The sequence below is a fragment of the Podarcis gaigeae genome, assembly GCF_964106915.1.
Source record: "Podarcis gaigeae genome assembly, chromosome: 1".
Classification (NCBI taxonomy): Eukaryota; Metazoa; Chordata; class Lepidosauria; order Squamata; family Lacertidae; genus Podarcis; species Podarcis gaigeae.
Genome location: NC_139678.1, coordinates 3808140 through 3835275, shown reverse-complemented (window position 1 = coordinate 3835275; position 27136 = coordinate 3808140). Strand labels below are relative to the sequence as shown.

Genomic DNA, 27136 nt, shown 5'->3' with positions numbered 1-27136 from the left:
GAGGCTCTCCTTAGGCAACATGTCTCACCCATCTCGCTTCACATGTTGGGTGCTTTTGCCTGGCTCAGATGTGTCCTTGAACTCTGCCTCATTATAGAGTTACAAGCTTGGTGGATCTGGGGAATGCTGTGGACATAGTGTATCTTGATTTCAGTAGGGCTTTTGAAATTATTGCAAGGAAGCTGGGAAAATGTGGGTTGGACGAGTGTGGGGTTTGGAAGCTGCACGGTCAGGGGAAAAACAACGCTGTCCAGGGTTGTAAAGACTGCAGAGAGAATAATAGGGTGCACTCTTCCCTCCTTGGATCAAATGTTTCCAGGTGCCATAAGAAAGCTGCAGAGATAGCGCAGGATAGTGCACACCCCGGAAATGATCTCTTTCAGCTTCTGCCTTCTGGAAGAAGGTCCAGGGTTATAAAGACTAGGACTAGCTGCCTGAGAAACAGTTTCTATCCAAATGTGATTTTGGTTTTAAACGTAGTGTAAGGTAGTCTCTATGGGAGTATATTGTATTTAATTATGGGGTATCAGAGTTTTTAGGGGGCTAACCAGCCTGGGATAGTATGCTTGTTGGTTTCTGAATGTCTGATGTAGATTTTTTCAATTTCATTGTGCTGTATGGGACAATGACAATAAAGATTATTGTATCGTATCGTAACTGTAAGGTGGATTTGTAGCTGGTTGATTGACCGAACCCAAAGAGTACTCATTCATGGTTCCTCATCATCCTGGAAAAAAGCGACAAGTGGGGTGCCACAGGGTTTTGTCCTGGGCCCCTTGTTGTTCATTGTCTTTATAAATGTTGTTGTTGTTTAGTTGTTTAGTCGTGTCCGACTCTTCGTGACCCCCTGGACCAGAGCACGCCAGGCACACCTGTCTTCCACTGCCTCCCACAGTATGGTCAGACTCATGTTTGTAGCTTCGAGAACACTGTCCAACCATCTCGTCCTCCGTCGTCCCCTTCTTCTTGTGCCCTCAATCTTTCCCAACATCCTTTATAAATGACAGATGAAGGAATTGAGTGGATGCTCATCCAATTTGCTGATGACACCAAATTGGGAGAGGTAGCCAGTGCTGCAGAAGACAGAATAAGGATTCAAGATGACCTTAACAGATTGGAAAACTGGTCCCTTCCAACTCTCCAGGTCTAGGAATATGTTTGCTCCCTTTTCTTAATGAAGCAAAGCGCCACATCTTGTTCTTCCGTCGCCTAGAAACCTGGTGTTTCCCTAATACCTTTCCACCAGAGCGTGGGAGTAAGAGGCAGTCTTAAAATAGCTACCGGCCTTACGGTCAAGCGAGCAGATCTTGCAAGGCTTTCCTTGCTGAGCCATCTGTTCCGACTTAAAAAAAAAAGAGAAACCAACTTGGGGAGAATTAAAGTCACGACACGGACACCCAGGTTGTGCATGGATGGAGGGGGAGTGGTACTGCATTAGCGGGGTCTGGGAGGGCCGGACAAATTTCTCTCCCAGATATCCGTGACTCTTTTTTGAAGATCCAGCAGCGCAGGCCAGCAGGAGCAAGCCTTGAAAGGGGCCGGATCTGTGCAAGAGCACCTGGTGCAGATTTGACTGGACTCGGCTGCTCCCCGCTCTGCCAGCTGTGGCCGAGGGCTGGTCATGCCTGGCCTATTCTTGCATCTCTGGGTGGGGAGCCATTGAGCAGACGGCAAAGCAGTCCAGGCATTCCAGCCGCGCTCTCAGCTGCCCGGCCATCTGGAGTGGAGATGAAAAGGCCCACATCGAAACGCTGCCTTTTGTTTTGGTGATTTGGAGCCCCCTCCCTTTCCCCCGGCTCTTTGACATCTCTTCCTCAACCTCCTCCAAATCTCCCAGGTGCGTTTTTCAAAAGCTAAGTCGAAACGTGGTTTATATTATTATTGTGATTACAGAAGTCGTGGGTCCAGCTCAAGGGAAGTAACCAAGAGAGACGGAGGACTCGCCTTCCTTGGAGGTTTTTAAGCAGAGTTTGGATGGCCATCTGTCATGGATGCTTGAGCTGAGATGCCTGCATGGCAGGGGGTTGGACTAAATGACCCTCACAGTCACTTCCAACTCTACAATTCTATGATTTGATAGTCCCACTTGATTCTGCCTTGGTCAGACCACACCTGGAGTCATGTGTCCGGTTCTGGGTGCCGCAGTTTAGGAAGGATATTGACAAGTTGCAAGGTGTGCAGAGGAGGGCGACCAAGATGATCAAGGGTCTGGAAACCAAGCCTTATGTGGGAATGTTCAGGGATGCAGGAGAGGATATATTGTTGGATTATATAGCACAATTTTAGCAGAGTAACATTCTCCCTTTTTAAACTCACAATGGATGCGTTTGCTCAGGCTCGCTAAAGCCTCTATAATAACTGTTCTGGTATTTTCCCCTTATTCCCTCATAAAAGATAAGACATGGCACAGTATTCTATAAAAGTATAAAAAAGAGTTTACTCAACTCACATTCTGTTCACAATCAGATCCCAGAAAACAGAGTTAGCTTAGAAAAGTAACATACACCTGGAAATTATCTCATAAGGAGACAGTCCCTTTGTCCTCTCTTGGCTGGAGAGAATCATTGGCTAAGCAGATGTTGCTTCTTCGACGAAAGTAGTCACAGAGAGAGATGGCTGCCCTGCCCTGTGCTTTTGTCATTACCTGCACAGGTGAGGCCACGCCCACCTCTAGTCACATGCAGAGGAAGTCTGTCCCAGCCCAGAAGGAAACAGGAAGTTTACCTGCTGGCTGGACAAACATTCCTCCCCATGTGTAAACGTGTTCACTCTAGGAATGTTGTACTTGGCTGCTCTTGTGTTTCACATCCCACACCTTATGAGGAATGGTTGAAGGAGCTGGGAATGTTTAGCCTGGGAAAGAGGAGACTGAGAGGAGATAGGATAGCCATTTTCAAATACCTCAAGGGTTGCCCCATGGAAGAGGGAGCAAGCTTGTTTTCTCCTGCTCCAGAGGTGAGGACCCAAACCAACAGATTCAAATGACAAGAAGGGAGATTCTCACAAAACATTAGGAAGAGCTTTCTGGGGTGAGGGCTGTGCAACGGTGGAACTGATTCTTTTGCAAAGTGGTGGCCTCTCCTTCACTGGAGGTTTTCGAACAAAGGTTCAATGGCCACCTGTCCGGGTTTCTTTAGCGGCGATTCCTGCATTTCAGGGGGTTGGACTAGATGACCCTTGGGTCCCCTTCCAGCAATACCATTCTATGATTTCTTTCCTGATATCGCAGCCTCTTTCCCCTCCTCCTCCAAATCATCCTTAAATACAACTAGAGATGTCTTTATCAAAACTAGCAAAGCTATATCAAACCATGGTTTAGGATTCCAGCTTGCAAATTGGTTCAGACATTATACTAAGCGCGGGTGAAGCTTCCGGATCTTGTCCGAATTCACACAGAAGGAAGTGGCTAATAAAGTGAGGAGCCTGCATTTAGTCAGAGGTCAACATACTCTGTTAAATCTAAACTGTAAGTCATATTGCGGGGAACATTTGGGTCAAAATGGCTCATAAATAACCTTATAAAACAAATTCACCATTCCAGGGTTTGCTGGATGAATCGGTGGGACTTGGGATGAGACCATCCTTTGTTGCTCAGGTAAAGGGGGAGGACCCGAGTCCTAGTATTTATCCCATTACTTACAATCCAGAGGCTTCCTGTTTGTGTTAATGGCCTGTATATCATTGCATCTCCAGGCGTGGCTGAGAATGATTCGTGTCCAACTTCCTGGAGAGCTGCTGCCAGTCTGTGTAAACTGAGCTAAGTGGACCTTTGGCCTGACTCTGTTCAAGGCAGGTTCCTGCATCCCTAATGTGAACGATGCAAAAACCGCAAGATAGGTCCCTGCCCCAGAGGCGCTTACAGTCTGAGTTTGATTGCAAGGAATGTGGCCTGGGGATTGTGCCAAAGGCTTTGTGGGAAATGGGAAGGGCTCCTTGAGGAGGGGTTTGAAGGAAAGCGGGGAGGTGGCATCACCTAGGTGTAAGGGGGGGCAATGCAGACCCCCACCTGCCAGCTATAGTGCTTTCTGTGGCACCTAGTTCAAAAATACAGCGGTCACTATGTTCCAATGAAGGCTTTACATGGCTCTAGTCCTGGTTGAGTAACAGGCCAGTACCAGAAAGGCAGCGGAGATCATATCCCTTTGCACTCCTGCTTTGCTTAGAAATAATTAGCTTTGACAAATGCACCTCCTTTTTTCCCTTTTCCTTTCTAAAAATGTTGATCCTGAGCAGGTTTTCCTCCCACGCTCACTCCCCGCTGGTGAAAGTCCTTCTATCTCGTTTTACCTGTTCGTGGATAACCAGAGATTATCTGGGATTTAAAAGGGATAAAGCAAAATAGCATGTTTGGAGGAAGACAGCAGCGGCAGCAGCAGCAGCAGCAGCAGCAGCGTGGGGCAGGAATACCTACCGTCCCCTGCCTGTGGCATCATTTGCCCATGGTGTTCTTCTGCAAAAGTCTTGGTGCCCAGTGCGAAGGAGGCCTTCCCTACCTCACAGGGTTGGTGTGATGATTAAATGAGGAGGGACAATGCCATGCAGGACTCCCTGAGCTCCTTGGAAGAGAAGGGTGGGCTAAATTAAATGAAATTAAAAGAAAAACATTGGGGGAAATTTGCACTAAAATATTGATAAATTATTATTATCATTTATACCCCGCCCATCTGGCTGGGTTTCCCCAACCACTCTGGTCGGCTTCCAATAAAGTACAGTATTAAAATACAGTGGTCTGTTAAACATTAAAAGCTTCCCTGAACAGGGCTGCCTTCAGATGTCTTCTAAAAGTCTGGTAGTTGTTCTTCTCTTTGACATCTGGTGGGAGGCCGTTCCACAGGGCGGGCGCCACCACCGAGAAGGCCCTCCGCCTGGTTCCCTGTAACTTGGCTTCTTGCAGTGAGGGAACCGCCAGAAGGTCCTTAGCGCTGGACCTGAGTGTCTGGGCAGAATGTTGGGGGTGGAGACGCTCCTTTAGGTATACTGGAACGAGGCTGTTTAGGGCTTTAAAGGTCAGCACCAACACTTTGAATTGTGCTCGGAAACATACTGGGAGCCAATGGAGGTCTTTCAAGACCAGTGTTATGTGGTCTCAGTGGCCGGCCCCAGTCACCAGTCTAGCTGCCGCATTCTGGATTAGTTGTAGTTTCCGGGTCACCTTCAAAGGTAGCCCCACGTAGATTGCATTGCAGTAGTCCAAGCGGGAGATAACCAGAGCATGCACCACTCTGGCAAGACAGTCTGGGGGCAGGGAGGGTCTCATCCTGCGTACCAGATGGAGCTGGTAGACAGCTGCCCTGGACACAGAATTGACCTGCGCCTCCATGGACAGCTGTGAGTCTAAAATGACTCCCAGGCTGCGCACCTGGTCCTTCAGGGGCACAGTTACCCCATTCAGGACCAGGGAGTCCTCCACACCCACCAGCCTCCTGTCCCCCCAAAATAGTACTTCTGTCTTGTCAGGATTCAGCCTCAATCTGTTCATGAAGACATTACGAAAACAGCATCCTAAATGGATAAACTGAAATTATGATTTTTTTATCCGGGGGAGGAGCAGGGGCGCCAACTTGAATAAAATATGGGCGGCGGGTAAGTCCTGCCCTGCATAATCGATCGCAAGACACGGCACGCACGAACCATTGAAATGGCAATGCCCGTCATCTTAGGGGAGCCCCTGGCCCCCTCTAATATTTTATTGGGGACGCTGAAAGGACTTTGGACCTTAAAGGTTGGCTCCTATAGTGGGGAGGAACGAGAAATGGAGAGAATCCGAAATGGACCGATGGTGCCCTCTTTACTCCAGAGGTTGCTGGAGCTATCTTCCTGGAACATTGGTCCTCCTGGATGGGGTTGCTGGGAGCTGGAATCCAGCATCCTTTGGAGGACCACAGGCATGCCAAGCCTTGATGTTGCCCATCATCTTCTTTCCATCCACGCAGGTGCCTCAATGAACCCAGAAGCAGAACGCAAAGGTGGCCACACGGCGGGCACCTCGTCTCTCTTTTGTCTCCTGAACCTGCTCTGCATCTGATCAGCTCAGGCTACTCTCTCTCTCTCTCTCTCTGGGGGGGGCAGCAGCCTGGGAGAACAAGAGTAGCAGCCGCCTTCCTGTGGGTCTGGAGAAAGCCGAGGCAGACAGGTGAGCGAGTCGGTTGCAGGGTCTGCTTCAGCTGCTGCTCTCCAAACTCCCGGGTGCTTTTCCGTGTCTTCTGAATGGTACCTTGAATCCCAGGTGAGATCAGACAGTCCCCGTCCCCCCCACTACTAAGAGGACTGTTCATGGCTACCAGCCAGGATGGGTAGGCTCTCCCTCCGCAGTCGGAGGCAGCAATGCTTTTGCATCCCATTTGCAGGAGCGGACAGGGGTCTTGTGTTCGAATCCTGATTGTGGGTTTCCCATCTGGTTGGTGAATATGAGAACAGGATACTGGACTAGATAGGCTACTGGCCTGATCCGCTGAAGACCTGTTTTTAATTCTGCATGCTTTTCAAGGTTTGCCCTCTCCCCACCCCTCGATCTCATGGTTAATTTTGACCAGTTTTCCTCTTTATTGTATCCTTTTCATCTTGTTGTGCACTGCTTAATAATAATAATAATAATACAGTAATATAATTTATTATTTATACCCTGCTCATCTGGCTGAGATTCCCCAGCCACTTTGGGCGGCTCCCAACAAAATACTAAAAATAGAATGAAACATTAAAAACTTCCCTAAACAGGGCTGCCCTCAGATGTTTTTTGAAAATAAGATAGCTGCTTATTTCCTTGACATCTGAAGGGAGGGTGTTCCACAGGGTGGGAGCCACTACCGAGAAGGCCCTCTTCCTGGTTCCCTGTAACCTCATTTCTCACAGGGAGGGAACCGCCAAGGCCCTCAGCGCTGGACCTCAGTGGGCTTAGAAGCCAAGGGGTTAAGTGGTACATAAACTGTTGCAATAGGTAGAATGTATAACCTGCATTTTTCCATCCCGGAACCCAAAGCAGGAGTAATGTCCTCTGCAGGAGGAGCTCTCCCTTCCAGGCAGATTCAGACCAGCTTAGCTTTAGCAAGGGAGCTGCATCACGAGCCTTTGGACCAGGGGTAGGCAACCTAAGGCCCGTGGGCCAGATGCGGCCCAATAGCCTTCCCAATCTGGCCCGCGGACGGTCTGGGAATCAGCATGTTTTTACATGAGTAGCTACAGGTGGTAGCTGCGTTGGTCGAAACAAAATAAAAAAATTCCTTCCAGTAGTACCTTAGAGACCAACTAAGTTTGTACTTGGTATGAGTTTTCGTGTCCATGCTGGGTTATTTGTGGGGCCTGCCTGGTGTTTTTACATGTGTAGAATGTTGTGCTTTTACAGTGGATTCTTGGGTCGCGAACATGATCCGTGCGGGATGCACGTTCGCAACCCGCAGCACCACGTCTGCACACGCGCAGGTCGCGATTCGGCGCTTCTGCGCATGTGCAAAGCGCAACTCAGCGCTTCTGCACATGTGCGAGCACTGAAACCCAGAAGTGACCCGTTCTGGTACTTCGGGTTTGGCGCAGTTCACAACCCAAAAACGAGTACCTGAAGCATCTGTAACCTGAGGTATGACTGTATTTAAAATGCATCTCTGGGTTATTTGTTGGGCATAGGAATTCGCTCATATCTTTTTTTCAAAATATAGTCCAGCCCCCCACAAGATCTGAGGGACAGTGGACCGGCCCACGGCTGAAAAAGGTTGCCGACCCCTGCTTTGGGCCACACCCTGATTATACCAGCGATACGGCAGCCACCAAGGACTTCCCATCCTGTTGAGATCCAGGGAATCTCAGGGAATGCAGGTAGCTGCTGGTAGTTAGGAGGGGGCTGCTTCTACTTTTGTCAGAGCAGGTCAGGTGGAAAAAGTTTCCTGCCGCTACTCTCAAGCTCTTGCAAATGTAGAATGGGTATTAGGTGGTACCTGTGAGAGTGCCACTTCTTCAGATAGTGGGTAACTTTTGGAAGCAGCCCTGTAAGCATGTTCCTGTTAATTGTTTGAAGCATTTGTGCCTCACCCTTTAGCCCCAAAGGACTCCTAGGGTGCGGCTTGCAAAAGTCAGCAGTAAGACAGCCCCTGCCCTCAGATCTGCAGTCGAAGAAGACATGACACAGGGACTCGGGTGGCGCTGTGGGTTAAACCACAGAGCCTTGGGCTTGCTGATCAGAAGGTCGGCGGTTCTAATCCCTGCGACGGGGTGAGCTCCCGTTGCTTGGTCCCTGCTCCTGCTAACCTAGCAGTTCAAAAGCACATCAAAGTGCAAGTAGATAAATAGGTACCACTCTGGCGGGAAGGTAAACAGCGTTTCCGTGCGCTGCTCTGGTTCGCCAGAAGCAGCTTAGTCCTGCTGGCCACATGACCCGGAAGCTGTACGCCGGCTCCCTTGGCCAAAAAAGCGAGATGAGCACTGCAACCCCAGAGTCGGTCACGACTGGACCTAATGGCCCTTTGCCTTTAAGACATGACACACAAGGCAAAAGAGGTGGGAGGGAGAAGGAAGAAAAAGCACACTCAGGTACCAGTGACCATTCTTATAGCAAAGATATGTAGTTCCATGTGTACAGATTTTGGCTGTCTAGAATAGCAACCTACCCACCCATCAGAAGAATCTGCTGCCCTATCAGATTTGAGAGTGGGTGGCAATCTCTGCACCAGGGAGACAGGACTATCCCTGCCATACATTTTTTCCCCCAGACAACTGACTAAGAAAATGTTGAAATAAACAGGGTAACAGCCTGGAACAGCTGAGCTCTTGATATGTTCTTAGTTTATCAGTGTCTTTCAGCTTTTGCAAAAACCATGCTTCTGATTCAGTAAAAAGCTAGGACCATGGTGCTGGGGGGAAAGTTACTCTCTGGTAATCCGTCCTGCCACAGTTTCTGCAGAACTGAAACGCTCGTGGGAATAGCTAAAGTTCTGGTGCCAATGCCAGTTGTGAGGTTTGGCTTCTCTGTCTCGTCTCTTTAAAAGCGTCTTTCTAAAACTGCCCGGAGCTTGTTTGTTCCTGCAAGTCAGGTTGTTTTTCTCCTTCCTAATACCCTTTGACAAAGCATTACCTCAAGCTCCCAGGGGTTTGGTGGGGCTCTAGGGAGCCTCGCACCTCGCCTGGGCCATTTGTCTGTAGTGAAACTAAGTCGAGCTGCTCCTTGATGAATGAAGGCAGTGTAAGCAAAGGGACTGTTTACGTTGCGGCACTGGAGGCTGGCTTGCATCTGTTCCCCAGTGGCCCCTGCGTGTGTTTGCTGAGCAAGATTACAGGAGCATGTATGCGCTGCTCTAAGAACATGCGAGGAGCTCTGCTGGATCCAACTGGGGGCTGATCCAGTCTAGCAGCCTCTTCTCTCAACCAGAGGCCCAAGGGGAAGCCTGAAAGTGGGACCCGGGCACAAGAGCAACTTTCTCTTCAAACCGGTTTTGGATGATATATCGAAATATCGCTTAGCTGCAAACTTCCTTCCAGCTCTGCAGTTCTATGATGCATTTGCTGTATGTATTGAAATCCTGAGAAGTTTACAGCAAAACAAGTTTCTAACTCTCATAATTGCAGATATTAAAAAAAAGCATTTGGGCAGGCCAGATGCAAAGCTGTGGTGCTGATGAGGTGGAGTTTCTGTGCTCTGTAGACTGGCTTTCCTTTCTCGCCAGTTTTAACGCATCCATCAGCTCTGCATCCTTTGTTGAATATGGAGAAACTGAGCCTGGGATGGAAAGCAAAGCCTGGGCCTTTGAGGACCCCACCATCATTATTCCAACAGGTAGTTTAGAGAAATGCTCAAAGGAGGTGAACAGAGGAAGGGGAGGGAGCGAGCACAGAAAGAGGCGAGGGAGAGATAAGAGATTTCTTACTGGGCTGTGTGCTATCTGCTGTCCTGGAGCTTACATTTGATCTGGAAGCTGCTGGGGGACATTATTTCTTCATGGAGACATTTCAGGTTTTGTTGTTGGCAATTAAGATTGTTTTTTTCTGGAACCGAACTGCACAATGGAGGGATCCCTTTGTCAGAGGAGGCCAGCCTTTCTGCAATTCAGATAAGCCTGGCAATAGAATCATAGAATCATAGAGTTGGAAGAGACCACAAGGGCCATCGAGTCCAACCCCCTGCCAAGCAGGAAATAGATGGAGGCAGAGTCGGTGCCTGGCTGCAAGGCAATTAAAGCTGGATCTGACGTTGAGTGCAGCACTGGAGAATCCCAGAGTTGGAAGGGATAAATGTATATCTGCCAGAACTGCCTCTGGAGGTTATGAGATGGTTCAGATATAATGTGGATCTGGGGTTTGCAAGGACAGTTTCTGGGAGTGGACCACAGTTTACAAACTTGTTGTTTGGTGTCTCATCCAAACTGGCAAACTACGATCACTGTCGAGGATCTTGTTGTTTAGTCGTTTAGTCGTGTCCAATTCTTCGTGACCCCCTGGACCAGAGCATGCTAGACCCTCCTGTCTTCCACTGCCTCCCACAGTTTGGTCAAACTCATGCTCGTAGCTTCGAGAACACTGTCCCACCATCTCATCCTCTGGCGTCCCCTTCTCCTTGTGCCCTCCATCTTTCCCAACATCAGGGTCTTTTCCAGGGAGTCTTCTCTTCTCATGAGGTGGCCAAAGTCTTGGAGCGTCAGCTTTAGGATCTGTCCTTCCAGTAAGCACTCAAGGCTGATTTCCCTAAGAATGGGTAGGTTTGATCTTCTTGCAGTCCATGGGACTCTCAAGAGTCTCCTCCAGCACCATAATTCAAAAGCATCAATTCTTCAGCGATCAGCCTTCTTTATGGTCCAGCAAGGATAGTTTGCTGGAAATCTTGGGCAAAGTGGGGAGGGGGAACCCCAGAAACCGCAGTCTGCTTCTACACCTGGAACACATGCCTGGGTGTACAAACCGCAGTTAGGGCAAACCGTGGTTTGGTGTTACGTCCCAACAAAACTATGGTTGCAAGAGAGAGAAATGCATTATCTTCAACATCTCTGGAGTCCTTGCAAGAGTAACTAACTATTTCTGTTGTTCTTCTCTCTGCCTTTGACAGTTGAGCGCAGTGGGCTATGGGATGGATGAAGCTGAGCAGGACCAGTCTGAAGCCCGCCTCAAAGAGCTCTTTGACAGCTTTGACGTCACCGGCACTGGCTCCCTGGGCCACGAGGAGCTGACTGAGCTCTGCCACGTCCTGCAACTGGAAACGGTGGCCCCGGGGGCGCTGCAGCAGACGCTTCTGCAGGGCGATCTCCTGAGCCGGGTAAGAGTGGCAGATGGTTTGGGTGCTGAGAGGACATGCTCAGGAAAAGGGAACCGTGGGGAGATCGGAAGAAAAGGGTAAGGGCAGGGTGGAAGGGTGGGAACAGGCCAGAGACGACCAGAGAAAGCTGAGGGAGAAGAATCCATGTGGGAGTAAAGAGAGACAGGAGGCTGAGCTATGTCTGAGGGGCCAGAGGACCATAAAATCCTAGAATTGCTGTGGTACCTCGGGTTAAGAACTTAATTCGTTCTGGAGATCCGTTCTTAACCTGAAGCACCACTTTAGCTAATGGGGCCCCCCACTGCCGCCATGCTGCCGCCACACGATTTCTGTTCTCTATTTCTGGGTTAGCGGAGTCTGTAACCTGAAGCGTCTGTAACCTGAAGCGTCTGTAACCTGAGGTACCACTGTATAGAGTTAGAAGGGACCTGGGGGGTCATCTAGCGCAGGGGTCAGCAAACCTTTTAAGCAGGGGGCCGGTCCACTGTCCCTCAGACCTTGTGGGGGGCCGGACTATATTTTGGAAATAAAAAATGAATGAATTCCTATGCCCCACAAATAACCCAGAGGTGCATTTTAAATAAAAGGACACATTCTACTCATGTAAAAACACGCTGATTCCCGGACTGTCCGTAGGCTGGATTTAGAAGGCGATTGGGCCGGATCCGTCCCCCCGGGCCTTAGTTTGCCTACCCATGGTCTAGCGCTGTAATACCCCGCTGTACCCCGCTGTAATACAGGAATCTCAACTAGATCATCCATGACAGGTGGCCATTCAAACCCTGCTTAAAAACCTCCAGAGACTTTCTGAGGCAGTCTGAAGGTTGAACAGCTCTTGCCCTCAGAAAGTTCTTCCTAAGGTTTATCCGGAATCTCCTTTCTTGCAACTTGAATCCACGGGTTCAGGTCCTTTTCTCCAGAGCAGGAGAAAACAAGCTTGCTCCATCTTTCAAGTGACAGTCCTTCGTCTATTCCAAGATGGACCAAAGCGATGAACACAGGTTGGGTTGGAGCTGTTGGACTCCAACTCCCATCAGCCCTGACAAGTGTGGCCAGTGGTCACGGATGGTGGAAGTTGGAGTTGAAGAACATGGGGGGGGGGGCACAAGGTTGGCGGTTCCTTGCCTAGCCTGGTGTGGAAAAGGGATGCCTTAGTCAGGCAGGGCAAGAGGTCTCAAAGGTAATTATTACAGTGGTTTGCTACCTTCCTTGAGTCATGGAACAGAAGATTGTACGCGCATGAGTTTCCCAGGTGGTCCCCTATACAGACCCAGACCACCATAGCTGCAGCAAGTGCAGATAGACCACTGCTCATCTTCCTAGGTCCTTGAGATACATAGCCCTTCCATAAACTCCTCCCTTTTTCATTATCTGTATTTTAATAATTCTTTTTATATGTATAGTCTCCTAGTTACAGGTAGGTAGCCGCGTTGGTCTGCCTTAGTCGAAACAAGTAATAATAATTAAATTCCTTCCAGTAGCACCTTAGAGACCAACTAAGTTTGTTATTGGTATGAGCTTTTGTGTGCATGCACACTTCTTCAGATAGTATAGTCTCCTATTAGAGTTAAATTACTTTTAAATGATTCTCTTTTATATGTTTTTAGCTCTTCATATTTTATCTGCTTACTTTAAGTTGCATAAACTGCCTTGAGTCCAGTTCTGGGAAAAAGGCGGGTTATAAATAGCAAATAATAATAATAATAATAATAATAATAATAATAATAATAATACAGTGGTACCTCGGGTTAAGTACTTAATTCGTTCCGGAGGTCCGTTCTTAACCTGAAACTGTTCTTAACCTGAAGCACCACTTTAGCTAATGGGGCCTCCTGCTGCTGCCGCACCGCCAGAGTACGATTTCTGTTCTCATCCTGAAGCAAAGTTCTTAACCTGAAGCACTATTTCTGGGTTAGTGGAGTCTGTAACCTGAAGCGTATGTAACCCAAGGTACCACCATAATAATAATAATAATAAACCGTTACACAGGCACTTCATCCGTCCTAATGATGGTCACTTTTGCTGTCATTAGACGAAAACTATCTTAAAACCAATTCAGATCATGGCCCATGGAACTTTTGTTTTTTGTCCCTCATTATTCCGTGCAAGGTAATTTCTTCCTAATACTGGAATTGCAATAAATGCTCGTACGATTGCAAAGCGCCACAGTGGCAAGCCTATTATTCCCCCCTCTTGCTATGAGTGCAGAACCCCCCCCCAACTTCCCCCAGAACCCCCTTTTCCATCTCTTCCATTGGAATTCATTTGAAGGTAGCCTCTGTATCTGACACTGTGCGAAGCTCTCCTGGAAGCAGAAATGAGCTTTATTCTGCTTGAAGTGAAGAAAGCCTTCTCTCCCCCCCCCCCCCAAACCCAAGGACAGGGAGGGAAGTGTTAGAAGCCATCTCTTTCTCCCAAGAGAAGAAGATTCCCGCATCTTTAAGGGTGTGTGCAGACTTCCATTGTGCGGGGAGAGATATGGGGGGGGGGGACCTGGTGGGAAATAATGAGTGGCTTGAAACGGGACGCTTTCTTGTGCTAATAAGAAGACTCGCTCGCAGAAAACCTTCCTTCTCAAATTGGGTACCCGAGTCTTCTCTGCACAGCATCAAACGGAGCCACCGACCAGAAGTTCAATTAGCCCCTGACTGCGGTGGGGGCAGAACAAGGCAAACTCGCTTGCAGAAGTTGTCCCATTCTGGCTGTGGCTTCTTTTGATTTGCATGTACGGCTGTTCTTTGACTTCTCCAATTATGGCTCCCGGGCTTGATGTTTTCCCAGCACCGCCACATGACTGTAGCTTACCTACTCAGGTGGGGTGGAAAAGACCTTTTTTATAATATTTTTTATTGATTTTAACATATAAATTATAAAATGTACCACAAAACCTATCACTTATACAATCTTTTTAGACTTCCATCAGCACCTCTGATGATCCACCGTTTTAACCACTTCATTTCTTAACTTTATATTGCCTTTACATCTCTTAATAAATTATCTTCCCCCTTCTCCATTTCTGCAATACTTCCAATAATATTCCTCACAAAACTTCTTGCAACCCTACAAACGTCGTCTGATCTTCACAATTACTTTCCAAATAGCCTGTAAATTTACTCCAGTCTTCCGTGAATTTCTGGTCTCGCCGGTTTCGAATCCTTCCTGTTAGTTTATCTAGTTCTGCATAGTCCATTAACTTCATCCTCCATTCTTCAATCGTCGGTAACTCCTCTTGCTTCCATTTTTGGGCCCAAAAAGGGGGTGGAAAAGACCCCCCAAAAAAGAGGTGGAAAAGAAAATGTGGCTTTCCTTCCGTCTCTCTTATGCCCCCTTGTCATGCAGCCCCATGGCTCTATAGGGAAGGGCCTTAGTTGGGTTGGGAGAGCAGGTGCTTTTGGAAGGCTCCTGGTTCAAATCCTGCTTCACCAAAGGCTGCTGCCAGTCAGCGCTGATGATTAATAATAATAATAATAATAATAATTTTTATTTATACCCTGCCTTTCCCGGTTCAGAAAACCGGGCTCAGGGCAGTCAACAACAAATTTAAAACACTTAATTGTAGAAGCAGCATAAAATACAGTATAAAAACATGAATAACAATAAAATTAAAAGTTCAGAAATCAATTTTGGGGAAATCCATCCAATAAGCATTAGATAGTCCCCAGATCTAGCTGGCTGAATTGGTCCTACTTGGGCCAGTGAGGAGGCCAGAGGAGAATGAGCTGTGGGGTCTCAGAGCGGGTGATCTTCATAAAAGGGGAGGGGGAGGGAAGGGAAGGGAAATAAAAGATTAGGCTGAATTCAAATTAAAGGCCAGGCGGAATAGCTCTGTCTTACAGGCCCTGCGGAAGGAGATCAAGTCCTGCAGGGCCCTAGTCTCATGGGACAGAGCATTCCACCAGGTCGGAGCCATCACTGAGAAGGCCCTGGTGGAGAATAGTCTGACTTCCTTAGGGCCCGGGACCTCTAAACTATGGTTATTCATGAACCTTAAGGTCCTCTGCAGGGCAGACCAGGAGAGGCGGTCCCGTAGATACGAGAGCCCTGAGGAGAACTGTTCAGCTAAACATCACAATATTGTTATATCATGATGTCTGAAATGAGGATGTAACTATGAAGAGGCAAACAAGGTAATGTCCTGGCATCTGTTACTACTCAGGGGTCTAAAAGTTACACATTTTACTTACCTTTAACACATTGTTACAACTGTTATTTTATAGCACAGTGGTACCTCTGATTACGAATGGGATCCGTTCTGGAGGTCCAGCCGCGTCCCGCAAACTTCAAAACTGGAGGCGCCCTTCTGCACACGCATGCAAAGCGCTTCTGCGCATGCATGCGCGGCGAAACCGAGACGTATACACTTCCGGGTTTGCCGTGTTCGCAAACCCAAGTTTACGTATCCAGAGGGATACGTAAGCGGAGGTACGACTGTACAGAACAACAGGGGCAGCAGGAATCATGAGAAATGATGACCAGCTCCACAGTTTCTCCCATATTGCAATTTTTTACCTCACACACACATTTTGATTCACAATATATCGCCCTGACAAATATTATGAAATGTTATCACTGTGTGTGGACTTCAGACTGATTTTGGGCTATGGATTGATACATCACCTGGCCCTAGATCCTCATTATATTTACTCAGAGGTTGGTCTGCTGAATTCAGTGGGGCTTACTCTAAAGTAGGGGCTCAGCTACACATCCACTTATCCAACCTCTTTCCCCGGGGCGAAACCCACTCCCCCCCCCCCCGCTGAATTGGAGCAAATGTCAATTGGTTTTCTGCAGACTGGTGCTTGCTCCAATTCAGCAGCAAAAAGCAGGTTTCCCCAAGGATAGAGTTGGGACAAACTGAAAACCTCTTGGCCCCATGCGTTTTAGGCACAGGACAGACAAGCCCTAAGTGGATTTAGGATCGCAGCCTCTGTTGGGAGTAGATTGGGCACCCTTGAATTTACTTTCTCCTGCTTTACAACCTAAACATCGCCTTCTGCGTTATCAATTTTTAAAAACCACGAGACTCGCAGAGTTCTCTGTAGGTTCAGAAGCTGAGCGCGACATCAAAAGCACTTTGAAAAGAGCATTAAAAATGTAACTTGACGAGGAGGGTTTCAGGTTTCTTTGCTCTCACCTCGGTTTTCCCTAACACACAGCACCTGAAATCCTAATCCAGCCAGTGTGGTCTGCAGTTGACCATCCTGCCCAGCCAAATCTGGCAGGCAGATAGTTGTTTGCTCACTGGACATAGCAGACTGTTGTCTGGCGAGTGTCAGCTGACCTGTGGGTCACGTGACCTCCTTTGGTTGAAGCTTAGACCACTAGAAGGTCCTCTAGTCCATGGGTAGGCAACCTAAGGCCCGGGGGCTGGATCCTGCCCAATCTCCTTCTAAATCTATCCCGCGGACGCTCTGGGAATCAGCGTGTTTTTACATGAGTAGAATGTGTCCTTTTATTTAAAATGCATCTCTGGATTAATTGTGGGACATAGGAATTTGTTCATTTCTCCCCAAAAAATATAGTCCAGCCCCCCCACAAGGTCTGAGGGACAGTAGACCGACCCCCTGCTGAAAAAGTTTGCTGACCCCTGTCTAGTCTGTAGTCTACCATTCTCTAGAAAATCTGTTTTATAACTCTAGTTTTCTTTGTCCCAAGCTGCATAGATTTTCCCCAGATTGGTTTCTGCATATTGGGGGAACCACTGGCATTGCAAAGAAGTTTGATCCCTGCCCACTGCCAGCTTTAGAAACAGGAAGATGCATTCAAATAGGGAAGGAGTCTTAAGACCTCTTTGCAAATTACATTTCCCCCGGTGTGATTGCTATTATCGAAAGGAAAGATGTAATATCCTATGTGGAAAATGGTACAAGTTTAGGACTATTAGAAGCTGCCTTATACTAGAGTCAAACCACTAATCCACCCAGCTCAGTATGGTCTGCATTAACTGGAAGCGATTCTCCAAGGGTTCAGGCAGAAGATATTCCCAGTCTTCTCTAGAGGCAGCTGGGGTTGACTCTGTTAACTTCTGCCTGCAAAGCAGATGCTTTACTGTTGGACTACAGTCTTTCCCGTCTGGAAGGACTTAAGAGCAGGGGGCAGCAGCCAAAGGCCCATGGACGGTTGTTTGACCAGCCCACAAGCCACCCCCAAACCTAGCTGCCCACTCGCACGCTGCGCTAAACTGGCACGGCACAGGTACTCACTTCTGCGGCGCCAGAAATTGCGTCTGACAGACACAGACACTGAAAATCACAGGCGTGCATGCTCACACATGTGATCCAGCCCAGGCAAAATAAACCTTTGCGAACCCCTGACTTAAGAGTTGTTGTTGTTTAAGTCGTTTAGTCGTGTCCGCCTCTTCATGACCCCATGGACCAGAGCACGCCAGGCCCTCCTGTCTTTCACTGCCTCCCGCAGTTTGGTCAAACTGATGCTGGCAGCTTCGAGAACACTGTCCCACCATCTCGTCCTCTGTCGTCCCCTTCTCCTTGTGCCCTCCATCTTTCCCAACATCAGGATCTTTTCCAGGGAGTCTTCTCTTCTCATGAGGTGGCCACAGTCTTGGAGCCTCAGCTTCAGGATCTGTCCTTCCAGTGAGCACTCAGGGCTGATTTCCTTCAGAATGGATCGGTTGGATCTTCTTGCAGTCCATGGGACTCTCCAGAGTCTCCTCCAGCACCAGAATTCAAAAGCATCCATTCTTTGACAATCAGCCTTCTTTATGGTCCAGCTCTCACTTCCACACATCACTACTGGGAAAACCAGACTTAAGAGTCTAGCTTTCCAAATAAACTTTTGGCGAGTCTTGCTTCAGACTGACCACAAATGAGGGCGCTTTCATGCGGTCCAGCCAAGCTAGCAGGCCGATCATATACATCCAAGTTGTGCCACTGAAGACAAACACAGAATCTTTTTGCATTTCTGAGCAGCGGATCCCAACAGCACATGGTTCCCCTGGGCAGTAGCGCCATCGTTCATCCGACCTTGCCTTGCTGAATTGTGGCATTCATTCATATTCTCTCTCTCTCTCTCTCTCTCTCTCTCTCTTTCTCTTTCTCTTTCTCTTTCCCTTTCCGAACTTGATTTAAACTCACTGCTCCTAATCTCCCTTTTCAGCGCCGGTCACGGTAAAATTGCTTCGTGCGACGCAAACCCCGGCCATCTGTTCTGGCTGCAGCTGCTGCTCCAAGACTGTAGTTAAAACCCTAAAGCAGAAATCACCACTTTCTCCTCCTCCTTCCCCTCGCCGTCTCCAAAATGAGGAACCTTCTGCATCCTCTTTCCTTTCTCTTTGTCATCACAACTTGTACAACTTCAGTCCGGTTGCACAATCAACAGTGACTTGGCAAAAGCGGGGGCACTTATGGGGTGGGGAGGGGGGAGGAAATGAATCAACCTGCCTCCGAGGCTTCTGGGAGGAGGTTCCTGCTGCAGCCTCCTTTGAGGACAATGAGCGTTTTGTTGAAGACAAACAATATGCCCAGATCTGAGCATCTCTCATTGATTGACAGGATGTAATGCTATCAGGATCTTAAGGTTCCCCTTGATGAATACTGGGGGAGTTATATGCACGGTGCTTGTTTGCTACCTTCCTTCGGTGGTCGATTAAATCAATCTCCTCTTGTTGATTAAAATGTTCCAGCAGATGAAAGGGGATCAGACCGCAATAGCAGAGCTCGCAATTTGCATCTAGAAGGCTCCATGTTCAATCATTGTCATCTTCAGTTTTTGTGGGTTTTTTTTAAAGGGATTTTGGGGTAGCTGAGTCTGCTGCCAGTCAGAGTGGGCATTCTAGGCTTGATGGGGCAGAGGTCGGACCCTGCAACAAGACAGCTTTGTATGGATCATATGACCCAGGGGTTCTAACATCCCAAGCCTATAAGTGGTAGAAGGGCAGTTCTGACTCAGAGCTCTCTGGATGTTGTTGAATTTCAATGGACAATGGCTAGGAACGATGGGAGTTTGTCTAGCAATGTGTTGAGGTGCTGCAGGCTGTTGGTGTTTTATATTTTGACTAAAGGGGGAAATACTAGATGTTGTTGTTGTTTAGTTGTTTAGTCGTGACCCCCTGGACCAGAGCACGCCAGGCCCTCCTGTCTTCCACTGCCCCCCGCAGTTTGGTCAAACTCATGCTGGTAGCTTCGAGAACACTGTCCCACCATCTCGTCCTCTGTCGTCCCCTTCTCCTTGCGCCCTCCATCTTTCCCAACATCAGGGTCTTTTCCAGGAAGTCTTCTCTTCTCACGAGATGGCCAAAGTCTTGGAGTCTCAGCTTCAGGATCTGTCCTTCCAGTGAACACTCAGGGCTGATTTCCTTCAGAATGGAGAGGTTGGATCTTCTTGCAGTCCATGGGACTCTCCAGAGTCTCCTCCAGCACCAGAATTCAAAAGCATCCATTCTTCGGCAATCAGCCTCCTTTATGGTCCAGCTCTCACTTCCGTACATCACTACAGGGAAAACCAGTAGTGTTTCCTTTACTGCCAATCCATTGGTATGTTAGCTGCGATTCCTGCTTTTCAGAGGGTTGGACTAGATGACCCTCGGGGTCCCTTCCAACTCTACCATTCTATGATTCTATGATTTTCCAAGCATAAGAAGCAAGTCTGCTTATAGAGGGAGAGGGCCTCTCCCTAGTCCGCTCCAAAACTCATCTGTGCCCCTGTGCTTATGGGTCATCAAAATAAAGCAATAGTAATAACGCTGGCCTACTTTGCAGGTTTGTTGTGATGGGTTAATAAGATAACCTGTTGAAGTTCTGTAGATCCCCGGTAGCGCTTTATGGCCGGAGTGTGCAAGCTGCATTCTTAAGTATTTGGTGTTTTATTAGCTGCGACAGTTGGTTTTATTGCTGATTGGATTTCTGAAATATTGTCGCCGCTCTGAGTGGGCCTTTTTGATTAAATGCCACGTAAATCGCAGAGCAGCTAAATCGCGGGTGTACCTGATTTCCTCCGTCAAATGTTGGCAGGTGTGCCGCCGTGATATATTTTGAAGAGCCGGTGCATTGTGGGGGGAACGGGGGGGGGGGGATGGATGGCCTCGTGATAATTGCAATGCGCTCATCTCTCTCTCTCCCTCCTCTGCCAGTCGCACTCCTTTAGCTTAAATGTCAAGGCGTTTTTTTTTAATCAGGAAAAATCTTCCTCCTCGCTGCAAACTGCCCTTTTTGTGGAGAGCGCTTTGCAATATTTGTAGGATGAATGGCAGCAATTAATGTGCAAATGAGACCCTCTGTCTAAAGTTTCCTGGCTGAGCAGGTTTTCCGAGGCAGCTTTTAATTACTCCTTGTGATAACGGGCCAGCAAGGTTTCTATTGCTAGATGGCACCAGCCTGATACAGAAAAAACAATGATGGGCTCTGGGGTGGGGAGCTAGAGCGAGTGAGCAAAGAAATGCTTAAGTATTTTGGGGATTTACCCCCCTGTGTAGGTGGGAAGACGACTAACAGAGGTGACGAGGTCACTTGTGACACCTTAAAAAAATATTATTACGGCATAAGAGCTTTCATAAAGTAGAACCCGCTTCCATTAGTTGAGTGCTGCTTGGAAACCCCCCCCCCCTTGAGTTAATAGACTTTTCCCAGAGAATCTCTATATTCTAAAAGTCTCTCAAACCTTTCAATTAATAACTGGTTGCCACGTACCTACGGGACCGCCTCTCCTGGTCTGGCCCGCGGGAGGACCTTAAGGTCCACAAATGACAGCACTTTGGAGGTCCCAAGTCGCAAGGTGGTTAGATTGGTCTCAGCTAGGGCCAGGGTCTTTTCAGTACTGGCCCCAAATTGGTGGAACGCTCTGTCCCAAGAGACCAAGGCCCTGCGAGACGTAACACCACAAATGACAACACTTTGGAGGTCCCAAGTCGCAAGGAGGTTAGATTGGTCTCAGCTAGGGCCAGGGCCTTTTCAGTACTGGCCCCAAATTGGTGGAACGCTCTGTCCCAAGAGACCAAGGCCGTGCGGGACGTGACACCACAAATGACAACACTTTGGAGGTCCCAAGTCGCAAGGAGGTTAGATTGGTCTCAACTAGGGCCAGGGCCTTTTCAGTACTGGCCCCGACCTGATGGAACGCTCTGTCACAAGAGACCAGGGTCCTGCAGGACTTGACATCTCCCCCCCCCCCATTTTGTTTTTACTGTGATTTTATTGGTGTTAGCCGCCTTGAACCTGGCTCTGGCCAGGGAGGGCGGGGTATAAATAAAATGTATTATTATTATTATAGTTACTGTATATAACTTTGGGTACCTCCAAATGGGCTTTGATTGTGGGATCGGGGTTCTTCATGCATATGGGCTTTTCACAGCAACCACACGACCATTGTTAGCTTCAAGATGCCAGCCTGTATCATAGAATTTGCAGGATTAAGCCCCCATCTTGAAGACCTATTGTACATCTTGTTGTTGTTTTTTAATTTACAGTGGTGCCTCGCAAGACGAAAATAATCCGTTCCGCGAGTCTCTTCGTCTAGCGGTTTTTTTGTCTTGCGAAGCAACCCTATTAGCAGCTTAGCGGATTAGCTCTATTAGCGGCTTAGCGGCTAAAAGGCTATTAGCGGCTTAGCGGCTTAGAAAAAGGGGGGGAAAGCAAAAAAAATCGCAAGACTCGCAAGACGTTTTCATCTTGCGAAGTAAGCCCATAGGGAAATTCGTCTTGCGAAACGCATCGAAAAACGGAAAACCCTTTCGTCTAGCGGGTTTTTCGTCTTGCGAGGCGTTCGTCTTGCGGGGCAACACTGTATTTTTATTTAACATAATTATTACAAAATACAAGCAAAATACTACAAATACATGCATACATATATATTTCAGATAAGCACACATATATAAAAAAAGAACAAAAAAGAAAAAAGGGAGAAGAAAAAATAAGAAGAAAAATTGGAAGAAGAAGAAAAGTTGGAAGAATTTCTTCCAAATTTATTCTACAAATATCTCGATAATAAAATTTCATTGACTGACTCCCATCGCTTACACTGCACTTACTATATACAATATATATACACGGGAAAACAGATACAATTTTGCTTAAAATGTATATAGACCTATTGTACATCTTGAATGGTTTGGGGAAACACTTAGGAACTCATACGTTTAATCGGTTTGTTAGTTCACAATATCTTATATCAGCAAGGAGATTCCTTCTTTCCAGAATGAATGCAAAGACATAACAAAATTATTATTATTATTATTATTATTATTATTATTATTATTATTATTAATAATAATAATACCCCAAGACGATAAAACATCAGACATTAAAAACATCAAACATTCCCTAAACAGGACTGCCTATATAAAGCATGTACAGCTTTCTACAGGACTAAATCACTTCCAGCAGCCAAGCTGAGCTTTCTGGATAATTCCTAATTTCTGGGAGTCTCCAAAATCTACTCTAGGGGCTAATTTAATGTGACACTATTAGCAGACCTCTCCATCTCTATGAATTTTGTTTGACGCCATGGATAAGAACTCATCCCCCTCCATCCCATAAACTTGTCCAGTCCCCTTTTAAAGCTGCCCAGGACCGTGACCTCCAGTGCTGCAAATTCCATAAATTAACTCTGCATTGTGTGAATAAGGGCTCCCTTTTTGTCTGCCCTGAATCGGCTGTTAATCAATTTCATTTAGCCTCTCTATCTAGTATATGGAGCATAGCAGAGCAAGTGCAGAATTCTGCTTCATTTTTAACAAGTTACAACGCAAGTGGAGCGAGATCTAATTATTTCAGGAGGAAAAGGCGAAAGTATGAACGGATGATTAGTAATTTATTTCAAGTATTTTTATTCCACTCTTTAGCCAAAAAAGGGGGGAGGCTTCCAGAATGCGTAACAGACATCATAATAAGACACTTGCATAATAAGACACTTGCTGCCATTGGGCTAATAATCTAAAAAACATAGCACCAAAGGAAAAGGTTTTAGGAGGGAGAAGGAAAACACGGGCACTTGCTCTTAATCTTGCAACCACCAGAAGGACTGGAAACAGTTCCAGGAGGTGATGAGCCAAAGTTTGCTGGTTTCTCAGCAGAGCTGATGGAGAAACCCATCTCTCCATCTGCTATAAAAAGGTAAAGGGACCCCTGACCATTAGGTCAAGTCTTCATCAAGGCTAACTATCCAGACTGGTCCTATGTGGGCCAGAAAAAAGCCAGGGAAGACCCCAAATAGGAGTTCCATCACAGGAGGAGAAAGGGGGGGAAAAGAGGCACCCTATATATAGATAGGAGCAAACGAGTGATATTTTAGGTAGCAGGCTAGCAGGCAGGGCCCATGACTTACATCACAGGAGCCTACACAACACAAAACACTGTTGCTGTATGTAGGTTTTATTTTGTTTTTTATCTTATATTTTGGAAATGTACATCCAGTTTTTCCCCTTTAAATTTTTTTGGGGGAGCCCCAAGAGAGTGGGGCCCTGAGCTATAGCTTGTTCAGCTTATACGTAAATCTGGCACTGTCTCTTGTACTGGGGGCTAGACTTCACAGTCATGGTGGAGGAGTCTTCCAGGTGACATCTTTGGCAACCCTTTTGTTTAGACAGTGGCGTAGCGTGGGGGGTGCAGGGGGGCCGGCCGCACCAGGCGCAACATCTGGGGGTTAGGGTTAGGGGGCGCAAATCCACGGGTTAGGGGGCGCAAATCCGCGGGTTAGGGGGCACAAATTACTTCTCTTGCCCCGGGTGCTGACAACCCACGCTACGCCACTGTGTTTAGAAACAAAGTGGTGAATTTGAACATAAAAAGAGCTTGCTGGACCCGGCCTGTGGGCTGTCTAGTCCGGCATCTTGCCCTCACAGTGGCCAACCATAGAAACATATTAATAGAATTTTTTTAAAAAAAAAACCCTTCCAGTAGCATCTTAGAGACCAACTAAGTTTGTTATTGGTATGAGCTTGTTATTGGTCTGAAGAAGTGTGCATGCACACGAAAGCTCATACTAATAACAAACTTAGTTGGTCTCTAAGGTGCTACTGGAAGGAATTTATTATTATTATTATTTTGTTTTGACTACGGCAGACCAACACGGCTACCTACCTGTAACTACTACTATTAATAGAATTGTAGAGTTGGAAGGAATCACCGAGGTCATAAAATCTTTTGCCCAACGTAGGACTCAAACTCACAACCCTGAGATCAAGAGTCTCATTCTCTCCTGACCAAGCCATTTCTTGGCCCACTATGAGCCCACTCATAAGCTGAGTGCAACTCCCCCCACCTGCAAATCCCACCCAGTGGTATTCAGAAACTTAATGTGTAGGAAGAACGTCAGTGTCTGGATGCGTAGCAGGGGTATGCCCCGCGGAGGACCTTCAGGTCCACAAATGACAACACCTTGGAGGGCCCAAGTCGCAAGGAGGTTAGATTGGTCTCAACTAGGGCCAGGGCCTTTTCAGTACTGGCCCCGACTTGATGGAACGCTCTGTCACAAGAGACTAGGGCCCTGAAGGACTTGACATCTTTCCACAGGGCCTGCAAGACAGAGCTGTTCCGCCTGGCCTTTGGTTTGGACTCGGTCTCACCCTTATGTTTCCCTCCCCTTATGGTCTGGATTTATCAGCTACTTTTAAAATGAGGCTGCATTTTAAATTGCATTTTAACCTGTATAATTGGTTCCCCCCCATTATGTTTTTACTGTAATTTTACTGGTGTTAGCCGCCCTGAGCCCAGCTCTGTCCAGGGAGGGCGGGGTATAAATTATTATTATTATTTATTGTGGTATCTCGGGTTACATACGCTTCAGGTTACAGACTCCGCTAACCCAGAAATAGTGCTTCAGGTTAAGAACTTTGCTTCAGGATGAGAACAGAAATCGTGCTGCGGCAGCAGCAGGAGGCCCCATTAGCTAAAGTGGTGCTTCAGGTTAAGAATAGTTTCAGGTTAAGAACGGACCTCCGGAACGAATTAAGTACTTAACTCGAGGTACCACATTATTATTATTATTATTATTATTATTATTATTATTATTATTATTATTCTTGGTGACTGCGGGGCATTGCAGATTGCTCCAGCCAGAGGAACATAAGAGGAGTCCGCTGGATCAGGCCAGCTCTACAATTCTATGATTTTATTACTGCAAAGGTTGTTTCCATGTTGCTCATGGAGAGATTGCTAGGGCACCAGTCTCCATAGCGCCCCGGGGCCCTACAGGACAGCAGAGCTTTCAACTGCCGCTATGCTAGAGCTGGCAATCTCCAGTGAGCAAAGTGATTCATTCATTCGGAATAAACTTGGAGCTTGCCTGGGCAGAGCTTTTCATAACTCTTTGAAGAAGAAGAAGAAGAAGAAGTGGAGCCCAGGGAGGGGGTGGGGAGGAAAGTGCTTGGGGAAAAGCACATAAAAAATGTAACCCGAGCAAGAGGATTTCAGGTTGCTTCAAACCCGTCTTGTTTTCCGTCCCTCCAGAACCTGAAATTCTAAGCTGGACAGTGTGGTTTGCAAAATAATAATAATGGTGTTAGTTAAAGCAGGGGAGGGAGAGAAGGTGAGGAAATTAGAGGCTTTGGGAACATGGGCTGCGGGAACTGTGAGAGCTAAACTACAGTGTCCAGAATTCTTTGGGAAAAAATGTCCTTTAAAGGTTTGATGTGGAGGCAGACTCACTTGTTTCAGCTGCAGGAGGCTATCATAGCTGCAAATCTGGAACAGAAGAAAACTATTGTTTTAGACGACTTAGTCAGCATGCATCGTGCCGTACAGAGTACGAGAGGGCAAAAGCCAATGAGCTTACAATTCAAAATTTGACGCAGATGAAACAGTGGAAGAAGGGGAGGCCAATGCAACCAGGGTAGCAAGGTCTAGTAGTGGTGTAGTTGCATATTTTTAGGCCCCATCTGCTTGTTGTTGTTGTGTAGTCATTTAGTTGTGTCCGCCTCTTCGTGACCCCCTGGACCAGAGCACGCCAGGCCCTCCTGTCTTCCACTGCCTCCCGCAGTTTGGTCAAGCTCATGCTGGTAGCTTCGAGAACACTGTCCAACCATCTCGTCCTCTGTCGTCCCCTTCTCCTTGTGCCCTCCATCTTTCCCAACATCAGGGTCTTTTCCAGGGAGTCTTCTCTTCTCATGAGGTGGCCAAAGTCTTGGAGCCTCAGCTTCACAATCTGTCCTTCCAGTGAGCACTCAGGGCTGATGTCCTTCAGAATGGAGAGGTCTGATCTTCTTGCAGTCCATGGGACTCTCCAGAGTCTCCTCCAGCACCAGAATTCATAAGCATCAATTCTTTGGCGATCAGCCTTCTTTATGATCACTGCCTTCCCGTGGCAAAGGGGCTTGAATAACTCAGAGAAGCTATGAGCTATGCCGCGCAGGGCCACCCAAGATGGACAGGTCATAGTGGAGAGTTTTGACCAAACGTGATCCACCTGGAGCAGGAACCGGCAAGCCACTCCAGTATCCCTGCCAAGAAAACTCCATGGACAAAGACAACAGGCCCCATCTGCATTAGCCATTTAAAGCAGTATCATACTGCTTTGAGCAGTCGGGATTTCTCCCAAAGTATCCTGGGACCTGTAGTTTGTTGCAGGTGCTGAGAGTTGCTAGGAGATTCCTGTTCTCCCTAAAGTGCTTGAGCTCTGTGACAGTGTGGCACAGTGGTGCCTTTGCAGTGGACATCCTTTGGCTGGCTCGGGGTGGTGGATCTGGGAAATATTGGGATATAAGCATGGGAAGGTAATGGGGAAGAAGGCCACAGGATGCTTTGAAGGTCAGGCCAAGGCTCTTTTTGCTAGATCTGGGTGCATGTTGTAGTTTAGTCATTTAGTTGTGTCCGACTCCTTCATGACCCCCTGGACCAGAACACGCCAGGCCCTCCTGTCTTCCACTGCCTCCCGCAGTTTGGTCAAACTCATGCTGGTAGCTTCGAGAACACTGTCCCAGCATCTCATCCTCTGTCATCCCCTCCTCCTTCTTCTCCTATT

At 47.5% G+C, this 27136-nt stretch overlaps 1 protein-coding gene across 1 annotated transcript in view; it reads left to right on the top strand.

Moving 5' to 3' along the window:
- Window positions 1–27136, top strand: part of NIN (ninein) — a 116818-nt gene that overhangs the window by 10868 nt on the left and 78814 nt on the right. Inside the window, exon 3 of the mRNA XM_083753789.1 lies at window positions 11021–11227. Within this exon, the coding sequence (XP_083609915.1) occupies window positions 11042–11227 (186 nt within the window). The 5' untranslated portion in view covers window positions 11021–11041. The remainder of the gene's footprint in view (window positions 1–11020; window positions 11228–27136) is intronic.